At 50.5% G+C, this 17,816-nt stretch overlaps 1 protein-coding gene across 1 annotated transcript in view; it reads right to left on the bottom strand.

Annotated features, from left to right (window-relative positions):
* The window catches only part of LOC119964258, a 159,463-nt gene that overhangs the window by 8,627 nt on the left and 133,020 nt on the right, over positions 1-17,816 (bottom strand). The window contains exons 13-15 of the mRNA XM_038793537.1: positions 15,313-15,552; positions 2,812-2,907; positions 901-962 (exon numbers count right to left, since the gene is read on the bottom strand). Coding sequence (XP_038649465.1) covers positions 901-962; positions 2,812-2,907; positions 15,313-15,552 — 398 coding nt within the window. The remainder of the gene's footprint in view (positions 1-900; positions 963-2,811; positions 2,908-15,312; positions 15,553-17,816) is intronic.

The following is a 17,816-nucleotide window of genomic DNA, read 5'->3' as shown; positions in this document are numbered from 1 at the left end:
GCCGCTGCAGTCAAATTGGAAAAGGGAAACAAACTAGCAACACCCATTTTGCTGACAGAGTGACCCCACAGAATTTGAGGAAGGACAAAGAGTCGTAGTCTGGGGCTATCAGCCAGGGACATTTCTCGGTATAGGAGGCCATATTACATCGTGGACACAATTAGCCCCTCGGTGTGCAAGATATTATTGGACAGCAGGAAGGCAGAGTGGTACCACCTAAACCAGTTGAAAGTATCATGGGGAAAACAGGCTTGCCATTTCCATCATGTGTTGCTGGAGGCAATAGAAGGACCAAACGTGCTCATACAACCTACTCTGCCACTGCCGCCTCCCAACCAACAACAAAAAGCTCCTGCGGGGGGGAGATGCTATAGCCTCTATGCCGCACAAGCCAGAGTATGACCACCTCCCCACCCGTACACGGACAAAGCCAAAATGCACAGAAATCTGGAAACAAAGCAAGGGGCACAGCATGCCCCTCCCGGTGAGGACAAGAAGGCCATCAAACAGGCTATGTCTGCCCCCTCGACCATTGCATGAGGACCAACCATCAAAAAATAGACTCCAAGACAGTAAATGGCATCAAATATAAAACCTGGACATAATAGCATGTGCTGTATTGATCTGTGTCTCAGGAATGTAATACTGTATGGCATGGTTTGCTGTCCTCGTCATCCTAGGACTGACTGGACTCTCGGAGAAGGAGAGGAAACAGAATGGAAATGCTCCCTCTGGTCGCATCATGTGGATAGATGGATATAGCGGTAAGGTTACTGAGGACCATCGGTGAAAGAGGAGTAAGCGATGACCAATTCCATACTATTATACGACTCCTCCCTAAATAATCCTCTCCAAGATGTAAACAAAGTTCCAAGTATGTTTGACGAGATCTTCACAAACCTGTTTTGGCTCCTGTATCTCATTGTGGGACATTGGTTCTGACTCAATTTCTGGCTTACTTTCTGAAACAGAAAACAGAAAGAATTTTTTTGTTCAGTAAGTATTGCTCTGGGCTCTGCCAGAAATCCATGGGTTCAAGTTCCACTCCAAGGATTCAGCATATAGATCATGTTGACACTCCAGTGCAGTGCAGAGGGAGTGCTACACTGTCAGAACTGCTATCTTTTCAATTAAACATTTAGACTAAGGGCCTGTCTGCCCTCTCAGGTGGATGTAAAAGATGCCTCGAACGTTCTCCCATGACAACATGGGCAGGAGTCTCCAGCCTCCCAGCTGCATGTTACTCAGCAGCGGGAGGCGATGCACTGTCCGCTGGTGGTGGGATTCTCTGTCCTTGCCGCTGCCGATAGGAATTCCCATTGATACCACCCCATACCGCCAGGAAACCTACAGACAGGGGTACGCTGTCGGTGGGAACAGAGAATCCCACCACCAGCAAACGGCAGGAGAATTCCGGCCAATGTATCACTCAGCTAACATCAGATCATTTGGTTATTATCACATTGTTCTTTGTGAGACCTTGCTGTGTGCAAGGACCCTGGACTTCCTGCGTTATGGCAGTGAGTACAGTTTAAAAGCGCATTATTGGTCACAAAGTGCTTTTGGAAATCCCGTAGTCAGAAAAGACACGATAAAAATGCCATTTCTTTCTTCCTTAATAGGAGCTATTCTCAGAAAGAGTTGATCAGAACTCTGAATTTAATGATTACCAGCAGATGAACAGCAGATACACTGCTGGACCAAGAAACTGCTATATTGATACATTGAAAACCAACTGCAAGGTTTATAATGTCCCTGAAGACAGAGGGAGGACATGGTAGCGACTAGGCTTCATGGGACATTGCTCTATGCACTTGTGACTTTCGGTTTGCTTCTGTTGAGATGAGGCAAGAACTCTTTGTTCAAATCATTCTTTCTTTTAAAATAAATTTAGAGTACCCAATTCTCTTTTTCCAATTAAAGGGCAATTTAGCGTGGCCAATCCACCTAACCAGCACGTCTTTAGGTTGTGGGGGTGAGACCCACACAGACACAAAGAGAATGTGCAAACTCCACACGGACAGTGACCCGGGGCTGGGATTAAACTTGGGTCCTCGGTGCCTCAGGCAGCAGTTCTAACCACTGTGCCACCGTGCCCTTTAAAGCATTCTTTGGGGCTGTTCAGACCTCTTCAGACCTTAGGGTGCCGATCGATCACATTGCTGTAGGGTCTATAATACGTCCCAGTCAAGATAATGTGTGATGTGCAAGGAAAGTTAGAAGTGATTGGATTGGCATACACTTACTGTCCTTTTCCTTTGAAGTGATCGGAGATATGGATTTGGGAGGTGCTAGTGAAGAAGCAATTGCAATAATGGATGGACTCTAGTCGACACTGACAAAGCCTTTAGTTAGAAGCAAACCCATCAGTTACCAGCGGATGAACTGAAGACAGGGAGATCTGAGAAATATCCAGCCATATGGCCCACGAGAAATTGCTACAGAGGAAGATATATATGGAAAAAAGGGCAAACTATTTGGCAAAGAATATCAGCCAATGAAGAAATAGATGGGTAGGAAAACACTGAAGCGATAGAGGAACTGGGAGGTTCATGGGAAGTTGTAATGGCCGTATCACACGGCAAGAAGGCCTCCCAGAGAGTGCAGGTAAACCGTTTCAACAGGAATGGTCAAGGTTAGGCATCAGTGCACAGTGGAGTAGGACCAGTTGGGTTACTCTTTCAAGGAACTAGTCTATTTATGATGGGCTGAATGGCCTCTTACTATTCTGCATGATTCCATGATTGGTCAATGATCATAACTGGACTCTTTCGCGCCGTGTAAAGAAAGAACTGGCAGCAAGGACCTTACCTCGGAACAAGTCTTTCCTTCGTATCAAAAGTACAATGGCCAGGAGAAGGAACACCCCAACAATAGATCCTGTGATCACGAATGGCAGAAAAGATGCTGCAATCGCAAATAAAGTGTCTTTGATTATTTGCATCTGTAAATGATTAAATTAAATCACTTGCTCTATTTCTCTTCCAATTTTCCATTCTCTCACTTGGAAAGTGAGTTTGATTTAGTTTTATCAACATCACCACACAGGAACAGGCTGTAGACCCAATCTACCAGTACATGTTGTCCCTTACACAAGCAATAATCCTAATCCCATATGCCGTCAACACGTCTTTTTCCACATTCCGTGATTCTCCTTTTTTCAACCACGGATCAAATCCATTCTTATTATATGTTGACATTGGGCGGGATTCTCTGTCCTGCTGCACCAGATTTCTGGTGCGCCCCCTCCCCCCCCCCCGCACGGGATTCTCCGTCGCTCTAGCCGGCAAATGGGGGGCGCGATTCTCCCAAAACGGGAGAAATCGTAAAGCTGGCGTAAAACCCGGGCGGCTTTTACGGCAGCGCGCCCCTTCCCGACCGGGGACCGATTCTGGTCCCCGGTCGGGGCTAGCAGCCCGACGCCGTAGGCTCCGGCAAGACGGGCTTAACGAAAATCGTTAAACCCGCTTGCCGGAGTTAGCGCCGGCTCACGCGTCATATGACGTCAGCCGCGCATGCGCAGTTTGGAAGACTCCAACCCGCGCATGCGCGGGTGACGTCATCGCGTTTTGCGCGAAACCCGCCATTCGCGGGCCGGGTTGCCCCTCAGCCGCCCCGCGAATGGATACTGCGGGGCGGCGGAAGGACAAGTAGTGCGCGGGCATCGGGCCCGCTGCCCGCGATCGGTGGGCACCGATCGCGGGCCCATGGCACCCTTCGGTGCCATGGTTATTAATAGCGAGTTAGTCAAGCCGTTTTTACGAACGGCAAGACCAGGTGTGTTTGCCGTTCGTAAAAACGGCGTAAAGGGCTGGGACTTCGGCCCATCTAACAGCTGAGAATCGCTGCCGGCCGTAAAAAAACGGCGGCAGCGATTCGGGTCGGGACTTCGGCGGGGGGGGGGGGGGGGAGAATAGCGGGAGGGCGGCAAAAATGTCGGGAAGGCCCTCCCGCTATTCTCCCACCCGTCGTGGGGGGCGGAGAATTTCGCCCGGGGTTTCCCATTGTGAGCAGCCTCAAGCCGTCGGGAAATCCCCGGGCTGCTGGCACAACGGAGAATCCCGACAGTGGAGAATTGTCTTTCTTTCAACTGCTAACTCTAGTTGTGCATCCCTCAGCCTTGCAACACTGTGTGGAAAAAGTTCCCCACTTCCTCAAATCTCTCAGATTTAATCTTACATCCATATAGAATAGAAAGGCAAAATGCAATCTCATTGAGGTGCTTAAGATGATTAAAGGAAGCGACAGTTTCCTCCTCTCTGCAATACAGAGCACAGAACAAAGGGCATAACTTTAAAATTAAAGGATGTTCAGAGGTGATGTCCAGAAGCCCTTCTTCACACAAGGAACAGTAGAAATTTGAAACCCTTTTCCCCAAAAATAGTTAAGGTGAATTGAAAATTTCAAAACGGAGATTAGTTGATTGTCTCTTTAAAAAAAAAATCTGTTTATTGGTACTTTCCAGTTATTACAGAGTAACAGCTCAAGTGTATCTGGTATTTACAAACATGTTTGTTTCTTATTTACAATGATTTTTACAGGAGGTCCCCTCTCCCCTCCCTGCACACGCCCCCCCCCCCCCCCCCCCCCCTCTCCCCTTCCCTCATTGGTGGTTTAGTTCCCCTCTTAGTGTTGCCGTCTGCCCTGGGCACCGCGTACTGTGCTCCTCTTCGTTCTGTTGGGGGTTTTAGTTTTTATTGTTGGGAGGGGGGCCTGCATGGTCCCTCCCCTCCTCCCTTCGTCCGCGTGCTTCATTCTGTGCTTCCCTTGGGTTCCTTCCCCTTTCTCTTGTGTGTGCTTTCCCTTGACTTCCTCCCTCTCTTCACCCTCTACCTCTCTTACTAGTTGCTGTTGGCCTCAAAAGGTCTTGGAACAGGCTGCTGACTGGCCCCCACGCTTTGTGGAAGCCCTCGTCCGACCCTCGGATGGTGTACTTGATCTTCTCTAGGTGGCGAATTTCTGCCAGGTCTGCCAGCCAGTCTGCAGCAGTGGGTGGTGCTGCTGATCGCCAGCCGAGCAGGTTTCTCCGACTTGCGATTAGGGAATCAAAAGCCAGGGCATCGGCCTTCTTCCCTATCTGAGAATCTGGCTGGTCTGATACCACGAAGGCTGCCACTTTCAGGCACGGCTCCACTCTCACCCCCACAACCCTGGACATCGCCTCGAACAAGGCTGTCCAGAACCCGACAAGTCTGGGGCAGGCCCAGAACGTGTGGCTGTGGTTGGCCGGGCCTCCCTGGCACTGCTCACATTTGTCCTCCACCTCCGGGAAGAACCTATTCATTCGTGTTCTAGTTAGATGGGCTCTGTGCACCACTTTAAACTGCATGAGACTGAGCCTTGCGCAGGAGGAGGTGGAGTTGGCCCTGCTCAGTGCTTCGCTCCAGAGTCCCCAACCCACTTCCGTCCCACATTCGTCCTCCCATTTCCATCTGGCTTCGTCCAGTGGTAGTCTTGCCCTGTCCAGCAACCATCCGTATATGTTCCCACAGTTCCCTCCATCCTTGCAGTCCAAATTGATTAGTTCCTCTCGTAGACTGTCTCTCGGGGCCCTGGGGTATCTTGCCATCTCCTTGAGGAGAAAGTGTTTAATTTGGAGGTGCTTGAGCTCCTGTCCCATCGGCAGGTCCATGCCCTCATTCAGCTCGTCCAAGGTCATGACTCTGTCCCCGATGTAAATGTGCCTCTCCGCTAGCGTCACCCCATCCTGTCTCCATTTTCTAAAGGTGGCATCAAGCATGGCTGGCGGGAATTTGTAGTAACTGCAGATGGGGGCCATGGAGGACATTCCGGTAAGACTGAAATGCTGCCTCATTTGATTCTGTGTTTTCAGTGTGGCTACCACCACTGGGCTGGATATGTACTTTGATGGGGGGGGAGTGTGGGAGTGTTGTCGTGACGAGGGCTCAGAGGGTCATTCCCTTGCAGGAGGACTCCTCCAGCCTCACCCATTCCATGTTTGGTTCTCGTATCCATCCCCTCACCCTCTTGGCTGCGACCGCCCGGTAGTAGTGCCGATTCAGCAGGGCCAGACTTCCCAAGTTTTTCTCCTTTGCCGTGTCGACTTAGGGATCGTCTGGTTCTTAACCCCCCCCCACACACACACACAAATGCCATAATAATTTTGTCTACTTTGTGGAAATAGGCCTTGTGGCTGAAGATCGGTATGGATCTCACCAGGAAGAGGAATCTCAACAGTACATTCATTTTGATCGTCTGCACTCTCCCCACCAGGCAAAGCTGGAGTGCATCCCATCTCTGTAGGTCCTCTTTAACTTCCTCCCTCAGACTGGTCAGATTCCACTTGTGTCCAGCTATGGGCTGTCTGGAGTCCCAGGTAGCAGAATTTGTTATGGGCTAGTTTGAATGGTAGTCCCTCCAGCTCTGTCCCTCCCCCGTTTGGGTTCACCGGGAAAGTCTCGCTTTTGCCCAGGTTGAGTTTGTAGCCCGAGAAGGCTGCAAAGCCTCTCAGAAGTTGTGTGATTGCTTTTAGGCCGTTCTGTGGGTCTAAGACGCAGAGAAGCAGGCCGACCGCGTAGAGTGACACTCTGTGCTCTCTCTGTCCCCTCTTTGGATGCCTTTCCAGCTTTTTATGTCTCGCAGAGCGATTGCCAGGGGATTGATTGCCAGGGCGAACAAGAGCGGGGACAGTGGGCATCCCTAAATTGTGACTCAGTGCAACAGGAAGTATCCAGAGTTGGTGGTGTTGGTCCAAACACTCGCCTTGGGGACATTATACAGGAGTCTCACCCACAAGGTGAACCCTGTCTGTAGCCCAAACCGCTCTAATACCTCAATGAGGTACTTCCACTCGACTCTGTCGACAGCCTTTTCTGTGTCCAGGGAAACGACCATCTCTGGTGTCTCTCCCCAGATGGGGTCATAATTACCTTCAGCAGTTGCCTGATGTTCACAGTTCGCTGCCTACCTTGACAAAGAACGTCTGGTCCTCTGCAACCATCTGCAGAACGCAGTTCTCCAGTCTCTCGGCCAGGACTTTCATGAGTATCTTCGCATCTACATTAAGCAGTGAAATGGTCTGCATTCCATCGGGTCCTTCTCTATTTTTGGGTATCAGTGATATCGTGGCCTGTGTCAGCGCAGGAGACAGAGTGCCCTTCTTAGAAAGTCTGCAAAAATGTCCCATAGGTGTGGGGCCAGGCCTGGTGAGAATTTCTCATAGAAGTCTGCCGGGAACCTGCCGGGTCCCGGTGCCTTCCTGCCTGCATGGAGCTGATGCTCTCCATGATCTCTCCCAGTTCTATAGGTGCTCCCAGATCCCCTGTCCAGCGTTCCCCATGACTGACATGTCCAGTCCATTGAGGAACCGTTTCATCCCTGCATCCCGTCAGGGGGCTCGGAGGTGTATTGCCCTCGGTAGAAGGTCTCAAATGCTTGGTTGACCTCTTTTTGCTCGATTGCCAGTCTGCCTCTACTATCCTTCACCTGTGCTATCTTCCTCGTGGCTGCCTGCTTTCTCAGCTGGTGAGCCAGTAAGCAGCCAGCATTTTCCGCATGTTCATAGAAGGTCCCCTGTATCTGGTGGAGTGGGTGCACTTCTATCCTGGTGAATGCAGGTTAAAGTCCATCTGCAGCTTTTTCTTCTCCGCCAGAACTCCACGGTCGGGGCCTCGTTTACGACGGCGCCAACACTTAGAACATAGAACATAGAACATTACAGCGCAGTACAGGCCCTTCGGCCCATGATGTTGCACCGTCTGTGAAACCCTTCTAAAGTCCCTCTACATTATTCCCTTATCGTCCATATGCCTTTCCAATGACCATTTGAATGCGTTTAGTGTTGGCGAGTCCACTACTGTTGCAGGCAGGGCATTCCACGCCCTTACTGCTCTCTGAGCAAAGAACCTACCTCTGACATCTGTCCTATATCTATCTCCCCTCAATTTAAGGCTATGTCCCCTCGTGCTGGACATCACCATCCGAGGAAAAAGGCTCTCGATGTCCACCTTATCTAATCCTCTGATCATCTTGTATGCCTCAATTAAGTCCCCTCTTAACCTTCTTCTCTCTAACGAAAACAGCCTCAAGTCCTTCAGCCTTTCCTCATATGATCTTCCCTCCATACCAGGCAACATTCTTGTAAATCTCCTCTGTACCCTTTCCAATGCTTTCACATCCTTCCTATAATGTGGCGACCAGAACTGCACACAATACTCCAAATGCGGCCGCACCAGAGTTTTGTACAACTGCAACATGACCTCATGGCTCCGAAACTCAATTCCTCTACCAATAAAAGCTAACACACCGTACGCCTTCTTAACAACCCTCTCAACCTGGGTGGCAACTTTCAGGGATCTATGGACATGGACACCGAGATCTCTCTGCTCGTCCACACTACCAAGAATCTTACCATTAGCCCAGTACTCTGCCTTCCTGTTATTCCTAACACTTAGCTCCAGAATTGGGGAATCCCGCCCCATCTCTCTGGCCTTACATTCATCCCTAGAGAATCTCGACAACATGGACTCCTACATCAGGCTCCTATTTATTGATTACAGCTCCGCCTTCAACACCATAATCCAGGCCAAGCTCATATCAAAGCTCCAAAACCTAATACTTGGCTCCTCACTCTGCAACTGGATCCTCGACTTTCTAACCCACAGACCACAATCAGTAAGAATAAACCACATCACCTTCATAATAGTCCTCAATACCGGGGCCCCGCAAGGCTGCTTACTTAGTCCCCTACTATACTCCCTGTACACACATGACTGCATGGCAAAATTAGGTTCCAACTGCATCTCCAAGTTTGCTGACGATACAACATAGTGGGCCGGATCTCGAATAACGACGAGTCAGAATACAGGAGGGAGATAGAGAACCTAGTGGAGTGGTGTAACGACAACAATCTCTCCCTCAATGCCAGCAAAACTAAAGAGCTGGTCATTGACTTCAGAAAGCAAAGTACTGTACACACCCCTGTCAGCATCAATGCGGCCGAAGTGGAGATGGTTAGCAGTTTCAAATTCCTAGGGGTACACATCTCCAAAAATCTGTCCTGGTCCACTCACATCGACGCTATCACCAAGTAAGCATAACGGTGCCTATACATCCTCAGGAAACTAAGGAAATTCGGCATGTCCACACTAACTCTTACCAACTTTTACAGATGCACCATAGAAAGCATCCTATCTGGCTGCATCACAGCCTGGTATGGCAACTGCTCAGCCCAGGACCGCAAGGTACTTCAGAGAGTCGTGAACACAGCCCAGTCCATCACACAAACCTGCCTCACATCCATTAATTCCATCTACACCTCCCGCTGCCTGGGGAAAGCGGGCAGCATAATCAAAGACTCCCATCCCACACGACCTACTCACTCTTCCAACTTCTTCCATCGGGCAGGAGTACAGAAGTCTGAGAACACGCACGGACAGACTCAAAAACAGCTTCTTCCCTGCTGCTACCAGACTCCTAAACGACCCTCTTATGGACTGACCTCATTAACATTACACCCCTGTATGATTCACCCGATACCGGTGTTATGTAGTTACATTGTATACCTTGGGCGCGATTCTCCCAAAACGATTCTGGTCCCCGGTCGGGGCTAGCAGCCCGACGCCGTAGGCTCCGGCATGACGGGCTTAACGAATATCGTTAAGCCCGCTTGCCGGAGTTAGCGCCGGCTGACGTGTCATATGACATCAGCCGCGCATGCGCGGATTGGAAGACTCCAACCCGCGCATGCGCGGATGACGTCATCGCGTATTTGCGCGAAACCCGCGCATGCGCAGGCCGGGTTGCCCCTCAGCCGCCCCGCGAATGGATACTGCGGGGCGGCGGAAGGAGAAAGAGTGCGCGGGCACCCTTGGCACGGCCGTGGTACTGCCGTGCCAATCGGTGCCATGGTTATAAAAAGCGAGTTTGTGACGCCGTTTTTACGAACGGCCAGACCAGGTGTGTTTGCCGTTCGTAAAAACGGCGTAAAGGGCTGGGACTTCGCCCCATCTATCAGCTGTGAATCGCTGCCGGCCGTAAAAAAACGGCGGCAGCGATTCGGGTCGGGAGTTGGGCGGGGGGTGGGGGAGAATAGCGGGAGGGCGGGAAAAATGTCGGGAAGGCCCTCCCGCTATTCTCCGACCCGTCGTGGGGGTCGGAGAATTTCGCCCCTTGTGTTTCCCTATGACGCATTTTATTTTATTTCCTTTTCTTTTCATGTACTTAATGATCTGTTGAGCTGCTCGCAGAAAAATACTTTTCACTGTACCTCGGTACACGTGACAATAAACAAATCCAATCCAATCCACTCTGGAGTTTCCTTTTGTATGGGGCCCTCCAAAATGGACAGGGTCACGTTCTCACCATGATGTCAGGCCCCTCCTGGATTTCTCTTCATCCAGGAGGCACCCGACATGCCACCAACAATGTGTACGCCGCGTGGGTGCACCCCTGCACTCTAGGGTCTCCCTTTGGCTAAGGACTTGCTTGCGCCGCAATCTTGTTTCCTCAGCCCATTCCTCACTCACCAAAGCCCGTACGAAACTCAACTCATTTTCCTGTTCTGCTCTTTCCGTGTTCATCCTGCCGGGAGGTGTGCCGTTGTCCACCATTGATGCACTGTCAATTACGACGAGACAAGAGTAGAGAGTAATCGAGGCTTTATTAAGCAGAGATGTGTTGCCTCCTGCAGCTTTGTGGAGCCACATGTGCTTGCGGAGGAGGACGGGTCCTGGAGCTGCCAGCCATGTTGGGAGCAAAACCCGGAGGTGGACTTCCTAGGGAAGGCGAGGAGACATTCATGGGGGGGTTTCATTAGTCGCAGTGCAAAGTAACGGTTAGATGGAATGGAGGGCGTTGGGGAGGACTTCCTGCCAGCGGGAGACCGGGAGGTTTTTAGACCGTCGGGCCAGCAGGACGGCCTTCCAGATCGTCCCATTCTCCCTCTCCACCTGCCCATTTCCCCAGGGGTTGTAGCTGGTCGTCCTGCTTGAGGCAATGCCCTTGCTGAGCAGGAACTGACGCAGCTCATCACTCATAAAGGAGGATCCCCGGTCACTTGGACGTAAGCGGGGAAACCGAACAGGGTGAAGATACTATTGAGTGCTTTGATGACGGTGGAGACGACATCGGACATGGGATGGCGAAGGGGAATATGGAGTATTCATCGACCACATTAGGAAGTACGTGTTTCGGTCGGAGGAGGGAAGGGGCCCTTTGAAATCCATGCTGAGGCATTCAAAGGGACGGGAAGCCTTTACCAGGTGCGCTCGGTCTGGCCGGTAGAAGTGCGTTTGCACTCCGCGCAGACCTGGCTATGTTTAGTGACTGCCCTAACTTCCGCAACGGAGTAGGGTAGGTTGCGGGCCTTTATGAAGTGAAAGATTTGGGTGACCCCTGGGTGACAGAGACCATTGTGTAGAGCCCGAAGTCGGTCCACTTGTGCGCTGGCACATGTACCTCGGAATAGGGCATTGGGGGGCTCATTGAGCTTACCAGGGCGATACAAAATCTCGTAATTGTAGGTGGAGAGCTCGATCCTCCACCTCAAGATTTTATCATTTTTGATCTTGCCCCGCTGTGTATTATTAAACATAAAGGCAACCGACCGTTGGTCAGTGAGGAGAGTGAATCTCCTGCCGGCCAGGTAATGCCTCCAATGCCGCACAGCTTCTACAATGGCTTGGGCCTCTTTTTTGACAGAGGACTGCCGAATTTCGGAGGCATGGAGGGAGCGGGAAAAGAATGCCATGGGCCTGCCTGCCTGGTTGAGGGCAGTGGCCGGAGCGACGTCTGATGCATCGCTCTCCACTTGAAAGGGAAGGGTCTCGTCGACCGCGTGCATCGCGGCCATGGCGATGTCAGCCTTGATACGGTTGAAGGCCTGGTGGGCCTCAGTCGTCGGGGGAAAACTGTGGTGTGGATGAGTGGGCGGGCCTTGTTCGCATAGTTAGGAACTCACTGGGCGTAGTATGAGAATAATCCCAGGCATCGTTTGAGGGCCTTGGGGCAGTGGGGAAGGGAGAGTTCCAAGAGGGGGCGCATGCAGTTGGGGGTCAGGCCCTAGGACTCCATTTTGCACCACATGGCCAAGGTTGGCTAAGCGGTTGGTGCTGAACACGCACTTCTCTTTGTTATATGTGAGGTTCAGGAGTTTGGCGGTGTGGAGGAATTTGAAAAGGTTTGCGTCGTGGTCCTGCTGGTTGTGGCCACAGATGGTGACATTATCTGGGTGGCCCGTAGTCCGTACCGGTCAACCATTCGGTCCATCACCCGTTGGAAGACCAAGACCCCATTAGTGACGCTGAAGGGAACCCTAAGGAAGTGGTAAAGGCCGTCTGCTTCGAACGCAGTGTATTGCCGGTCTGCCTTGCGGATGGGGAGCTGGTGGTAGGCAGATTTCAGGTCCACTGTAGAGAAGAGCCCGGTACTGTGCAATCTGATTGACCATATCAGATATGCGTGGGAGGGGGTACACGTCGAGCTGATTGATGGTCTGACTGTAGTCAATGACTATCCTGTGTTTCTCCCCAGTCTTTACAACTACCACTTGGGCTCTCCAGGGGCTGTTGCTGCCCTCAATGTTGCCTTCCCAGTTTAGCTCACTGTCTTTTAAAAAGCAGACCAAGCAGGCCAGTAGCACGGTTCGATTCCCGTACCAGCCTCCCCGGACAGGCGCTGGAATGTGGCGACTAGGGGCTTTTCACAGTAACTTCATTGAAGCCTACTTGTGACAATAATCATTTGCGAGGCTGTGCGGCCGGGACTGGTCGAGCGTGATGGAGGCAAGCTGCGGTTGGTGTTGGTAGGCCCAGGGCTGGTCAGAAGCGGTGGCAGGCAATGAGCGGCCAGATGAGGTGCCCAAAATGGCGCCCAAGATGGCGGTGCCATTGGGGCGCACGTGGCGGGTGGCCTTAAAGATGGCGGCACCCACGGGCTGCATGAGGTCGGATGGGGGGAAGATGGCAGTGCCCACGGGCCGCACTGGCCTGCGGGGAAGAAAATGGCGGCGCCCACGGGTCGCACATGGGGGGTGCAGGAACAATGGGCTTGGATACAGCGGCGATCGACAGCTGGCACATCGCAGCAAAATGTCCTTTCTTCCCGCAGGTCTTGCAGATTGCCCTCCGCGCCGGGCAGCGCTGCCGGGGATGCTTTGTCTGCCTGCAGAAATAGCACTTGGGCCCCCCAGGATTCGCTGGCTTAGGGTTGACTGGTAGTTACATCGTTGTAATATCTCTGCGTAATAAATTGATGCACTATCAATTACGACGAGACGAGAGTAGAGAGCAATCGAGGCTTTAATAAGCAGAGATGTGTTGCCTCCTACAGCTGCCGCCGAAATGGCTGCAGCTCGGAGAGCCCACATATTTAGACTCCGCCTACTGGGCTGAGCCAGCAGGCAGGGATCTACCCCCGTACCTGTAGTACAGGAGCCTTACCGTATTACCTCTCATATACATATTATACAAACAGTGGTGACTACCACATCCTTGCTGTCTGTCTTCCCGTGCTAGCTATTTTTGTTAGTGTGGTGGCCCCCCTCCTGGGGCTGATCTAGCCCCTTCCTTATGCCCACTGACTGCCCGTTTTCCCTCTTTAAATCCTCACCTGCCTTCCCCTGTCCTCACTTCTTTTGAGAACCCCGGTCTTCCCTTTATCATCAGAGCGAGGCAGCATGCTCACTGTCCAATGAGTCTTTTGCTCTTTCACAGTCTTTCTGCGCATCACCCTCGCCTTTGCCTTGCCTGTCTCTTGTCCCGGCTTTTGGTGTGGACAAATCTATTTGCTTCCTCTGCGGTGTTAAAATAATGTTCTTTCTTTTGGTACGTTACACAGAGCCTGGCTGGGAACAGCATACCGAATCGCACCCCATTCTTGTACAGGGCTGATTTCGCCTGGTTGAACTCGGCCCTACGTTTTGCTAGATCTGCCCCAATTTCCTGATAGATTTGGATTTTGTGACCTTCCCAATTGCTCGCTTTCCCAGGTGCTGGCATGTCCATCTCAGGATCCTCTCCCAGTCTTCGGTGCTCCCTGGCTTTGGGTCTTGGCCGAGTGACCTGTGTGCTCTGTCGAGCTCTGGGGGTTTGGGGAAGCTGTCTCTCCCGAATAAGAGGCACAGCATTTGGCCAATATGGTCCATTGGGTCTCTGCCCCGATGCCTTTCGGCAAGCTCACGATCCGAATATTTTGTCATCGGGACCTGTTCTCTTGGTCCTGACTTACCCCTATAAGTTCCCCTGGGCTGCCACCAATCTTTTCACTTCGGCCTCCAGGGCGATGTTCTGTCGCTCTGATCCATCGAGGCCTTTTCCAGGTCGACGAATCCTCTTCTGAGTCTCTACTTTCTTCCCCAGCCCAATGATTGCCTTTTGCATGGTGGCCATCGCATCTGCCACCACTACCTTGACTTGAAACTGCCACCTGGATCTCTATCCTGATCACCTCTTTGATGGCGGTCAGCTCTTTCATAAGGAAATTCTTCCATCCATCTCCAGGTAGTCGGGGGGGGGGGGGAGGTGATGCTCGGGTCGTTGGCCGCCCTCTCTCCTGGGTGGCCGGGGCCCCTTCACCTCATGGGTCTGCCATCTCGTCCGCCTGCTGCTCGTGGTTATTTCCGCCACTTCTGCCGTCTCTTCGGCCCATCGAGCTCCCATTTGCTGGCATCCTTTGTTTGTTGCCCTCCTTTTGCTGTTGAAGTACTTTTGTCTTCGAGATTTCGGCAAAATTTGACTAAAAGTGCCTTTTTTGCCACCTAATGTGCGTCCACTCAGCACATCAATGATTGGTCAATTTTCAAGGGTTATTATGAAACCAAGGTGGGTCAAAGGAGTTAAGATATAGATCAGCTGTGACCAAACTGAAAAACAAGAACACGATTGAGTGACTGAATGACAAACTCCTGTCCATGTGCTCCAGTATTCCATTGGCCCACACCCCCTCAGCCACTGGAAATCATCTGTTTCTACCACTCCTGTTCCATATCTCCATAGTTTAGCTCTTCAGAATTTTTGGTCATAAATTTGTGTTGACATTCACCGTTATCAACTGACAGGTTAGTACCTCATATTAATTTTGATGATCTCAACTGTCACAATATAATATCAGACACTGACCACTGGAACATCAAGACAGGGGTGATGGAGAATATGTTCTCTTCTAACTCCCTAGTTTATTAAAATAAACAAACACTTTCAGCAACTGACTGGGAACCACCACAGTCAATTCGCTAGCGATATATTGTGACAAAAATGTATTCTCGATCTTTTGTTGCAATTTAGGTTTTGTTTATAAGGTTTCTCTTTCCTTTCATCTTACATGCTAAAAATCATTTTAAGAATGTATACTTACGTGGGGTTGACTTGAAACAGTATTGCTCAGAACGCATAAGGCCATATTTATTCTGAGCTTGACATGAAACACAAATGCTTGATGTTGTTTGCAGAGTCAGTGTGCTGTTGTTAAAGCTGCCACTGATCACTGGTTTGACATTGCCTGTGTAGTTCCATATAATCTGTGCCTGAGGATTGGCTTTGGCCATACAAATAAAGCTCATCCCAGTTTGGCTGACGTTGACATCATAAGGTTTGTCTGTGGGAAGAAGTTGAACCTCAGTCATTCACAGGTTATTGGTTTTCTCTCCTTACTGCCTTCTATTTAATTGGAAGACGGTTCATTGAACCTCTCTTCTGTGGGAATTGACAGCCCTTCCAATACTTTATCCAATTTTCATCCTTGAGTCCAGAATGAGTGTCTCTGGATTATGTGATTGCCACTATCTATTGGCTGTTGCTATCCATGCCTGCCTCTTGGTTGGAATTCCTCTCCGTGTATGTCTATTGGCAGTTGCTCTCCAGGCCTAATTATTGGCTGTTGCTATCCATGCCTGCCTATTGGCTGGGGTTGGTACCATGCGTCCAAAGGGTTATTTGAATCAAGGAATCGCTGCAGTGCAGAAGAATGCCATTCGGCCCATCAAAACTGCACCGGCCCTTGGAAAGAGCACCCTAAAGACTACACCTCCACCCTCTCCCCTAACCTCGTAACCCCACCTAACCTTTTGGGCACTAAGAGGCCAATCCACTTAGCATGGCCAATCCACTTAACCTGCACATCTTTGGACTGTGGGAGGGAACCGGAGCACTCGAAGGAAACCCACGCAGACACAGGGAGAAAGTGGAGACTCCACACTGTTGTTCAGTACTATTTACTATTGAACATAATTTTTTGGTTTGGATATGCAGGATAAAGGTGTGGAGGTGGGGGAGGGGGGGGGGGTGGTTGTGGGCAGAGATAGCGGAGGGATTGAGAGGGGTGGGAAGGGTTATTTGGACTGAGTAAATCTCATGAACCCAACACTTAATTTGCTCCGAACACTTGTATGATTTTAGGATTGTAAATGTTTTTGAAAATTGGTCGGGGCACAACAAGCCCATCTCATTTTAAGCTGTGTTCATTATATCCACTTTATTATCACTGTTAATGTGGTCACTGCCTTTCCCTATTGCGGTAACCTCCTCCAGTCCCACTGGGTTGAAACCACCTCACTCCTTGCACCACTGCCACCATAAGCTCTTTGTTCCTCAGCATCCAGATTTTGAAAACCTATTCTTCCACCGGTCACAGAATGGTGAAATTCTTTTCTTAAACAATCTGGAGGGAGTGGGGAAAGATCAGACGGAGTTTGTAAGGGACAGAAAACTGTCCTCTAAGTAAGATGATTACTTAATGTAATTCTTACACCAGCAGTAAGATCTGAACCGGAGATTGTTGTCTCTAGACACTGAAAAGGCATTCAATAGAGTCGAATGGAGCTAATTGTTTGCTGTTCTGGAAAAACTTGGTTTGGCCCTGGGTTTGCGTTGTGGATCCGACTATTATATGAAGCGCTGACTGCTTGTGTTTGAATGAACAACATGAGTTTGAGGTCATTTAGGCCGCAGAGAGGGATGAGACAGGGATGCCCTAAGTCCCCGCTATTGTTCGCACTGGCGATTGAGCCATTAGCGAAGCTTTGAGGGACTTGGGGAAGTGGAAAGAAATTGCGGGGGTTGGAGTATACACTGACAACCTACTACTGTATGTTAGGCATGGTGGCGCAGTCATTAGCACTGCTACCTCATGGTGCCGAGGACCCGGGTTTGATCCCGACTCCAGGGAGAAATTTGCACATTCCCCCCATGTCTGCGTGGGCCTCACTCCCACAAACTGAAGACGTGTGGGGTAGGTGAATTGGCCGCGCTAAATTGTCTCATAATTGGAAAAAAATAATTGGGTACTTTAAATTACAAAAATAAAAGGAATCCAGAGCTAGGTATGGGAGAGATAATGGAGGTATTGCAGCATTTCGGGTCCTTTTCTGGATATAAATCAAACGTTGGGAAGAGTGAGTATTTTGTAGTTAGTCTGCCAAGGAGAGGTGCGGGGTTGTGGAGAGTCCCAATTTGTCTGGTGGAGACCAGCTTTCGCTATTTCAGGGTGCAGGTGGCCCAAGATTGGATGCGACTCCACAAATTGAATTCACAAGACTAGTGAGCAGAGTCTGAGCAGACTTACAAAGATGGGATATCCTTCCACTATCGCTGGCGGGCCATGTTCAGTCTTATAAGATGAACATCTTGCTGCGATTTGTGTTCTTACTTCAATGCCTCCCAGTTTTTTTGCCAAAGTCATTTTTCTGGGAAATGGAGGAGCTCAAAATGGGCTTCTTATGGGTGGGAAGAACACCTCTGATCCGGAGAGGGGTCCTACAGAGGGAGAGGCAGGTGAGAGGGTTGGTGCTGCCAAATTTGTTGTACATTACTATTCTGAGAATCCGGTGGTAACCTCCATGTTAAAAACATGGCGACAATGTC

Source organism: Scyliorhinus canicula, chromosome 4 (assembly GCF_902713615.1).
Source record: "Scyliorhinus canicula chromosome 4, sScyCan1.1, whole genome shotgun sequence".
In the NCBI taxonomy this organism is placed as follows: Eukaryota; Metazoa; Chordata; class Chondrichthyes; order Carcharhiniformes; family Scyliorhinidae; genus Scyliorhinus; species Scyliorhinus canicula.
The sequence above is the reverse complement of the archived record's forward strand: the minus strand, read 5'-3'. Positions and strand labels throughout refer to the sequence as shown.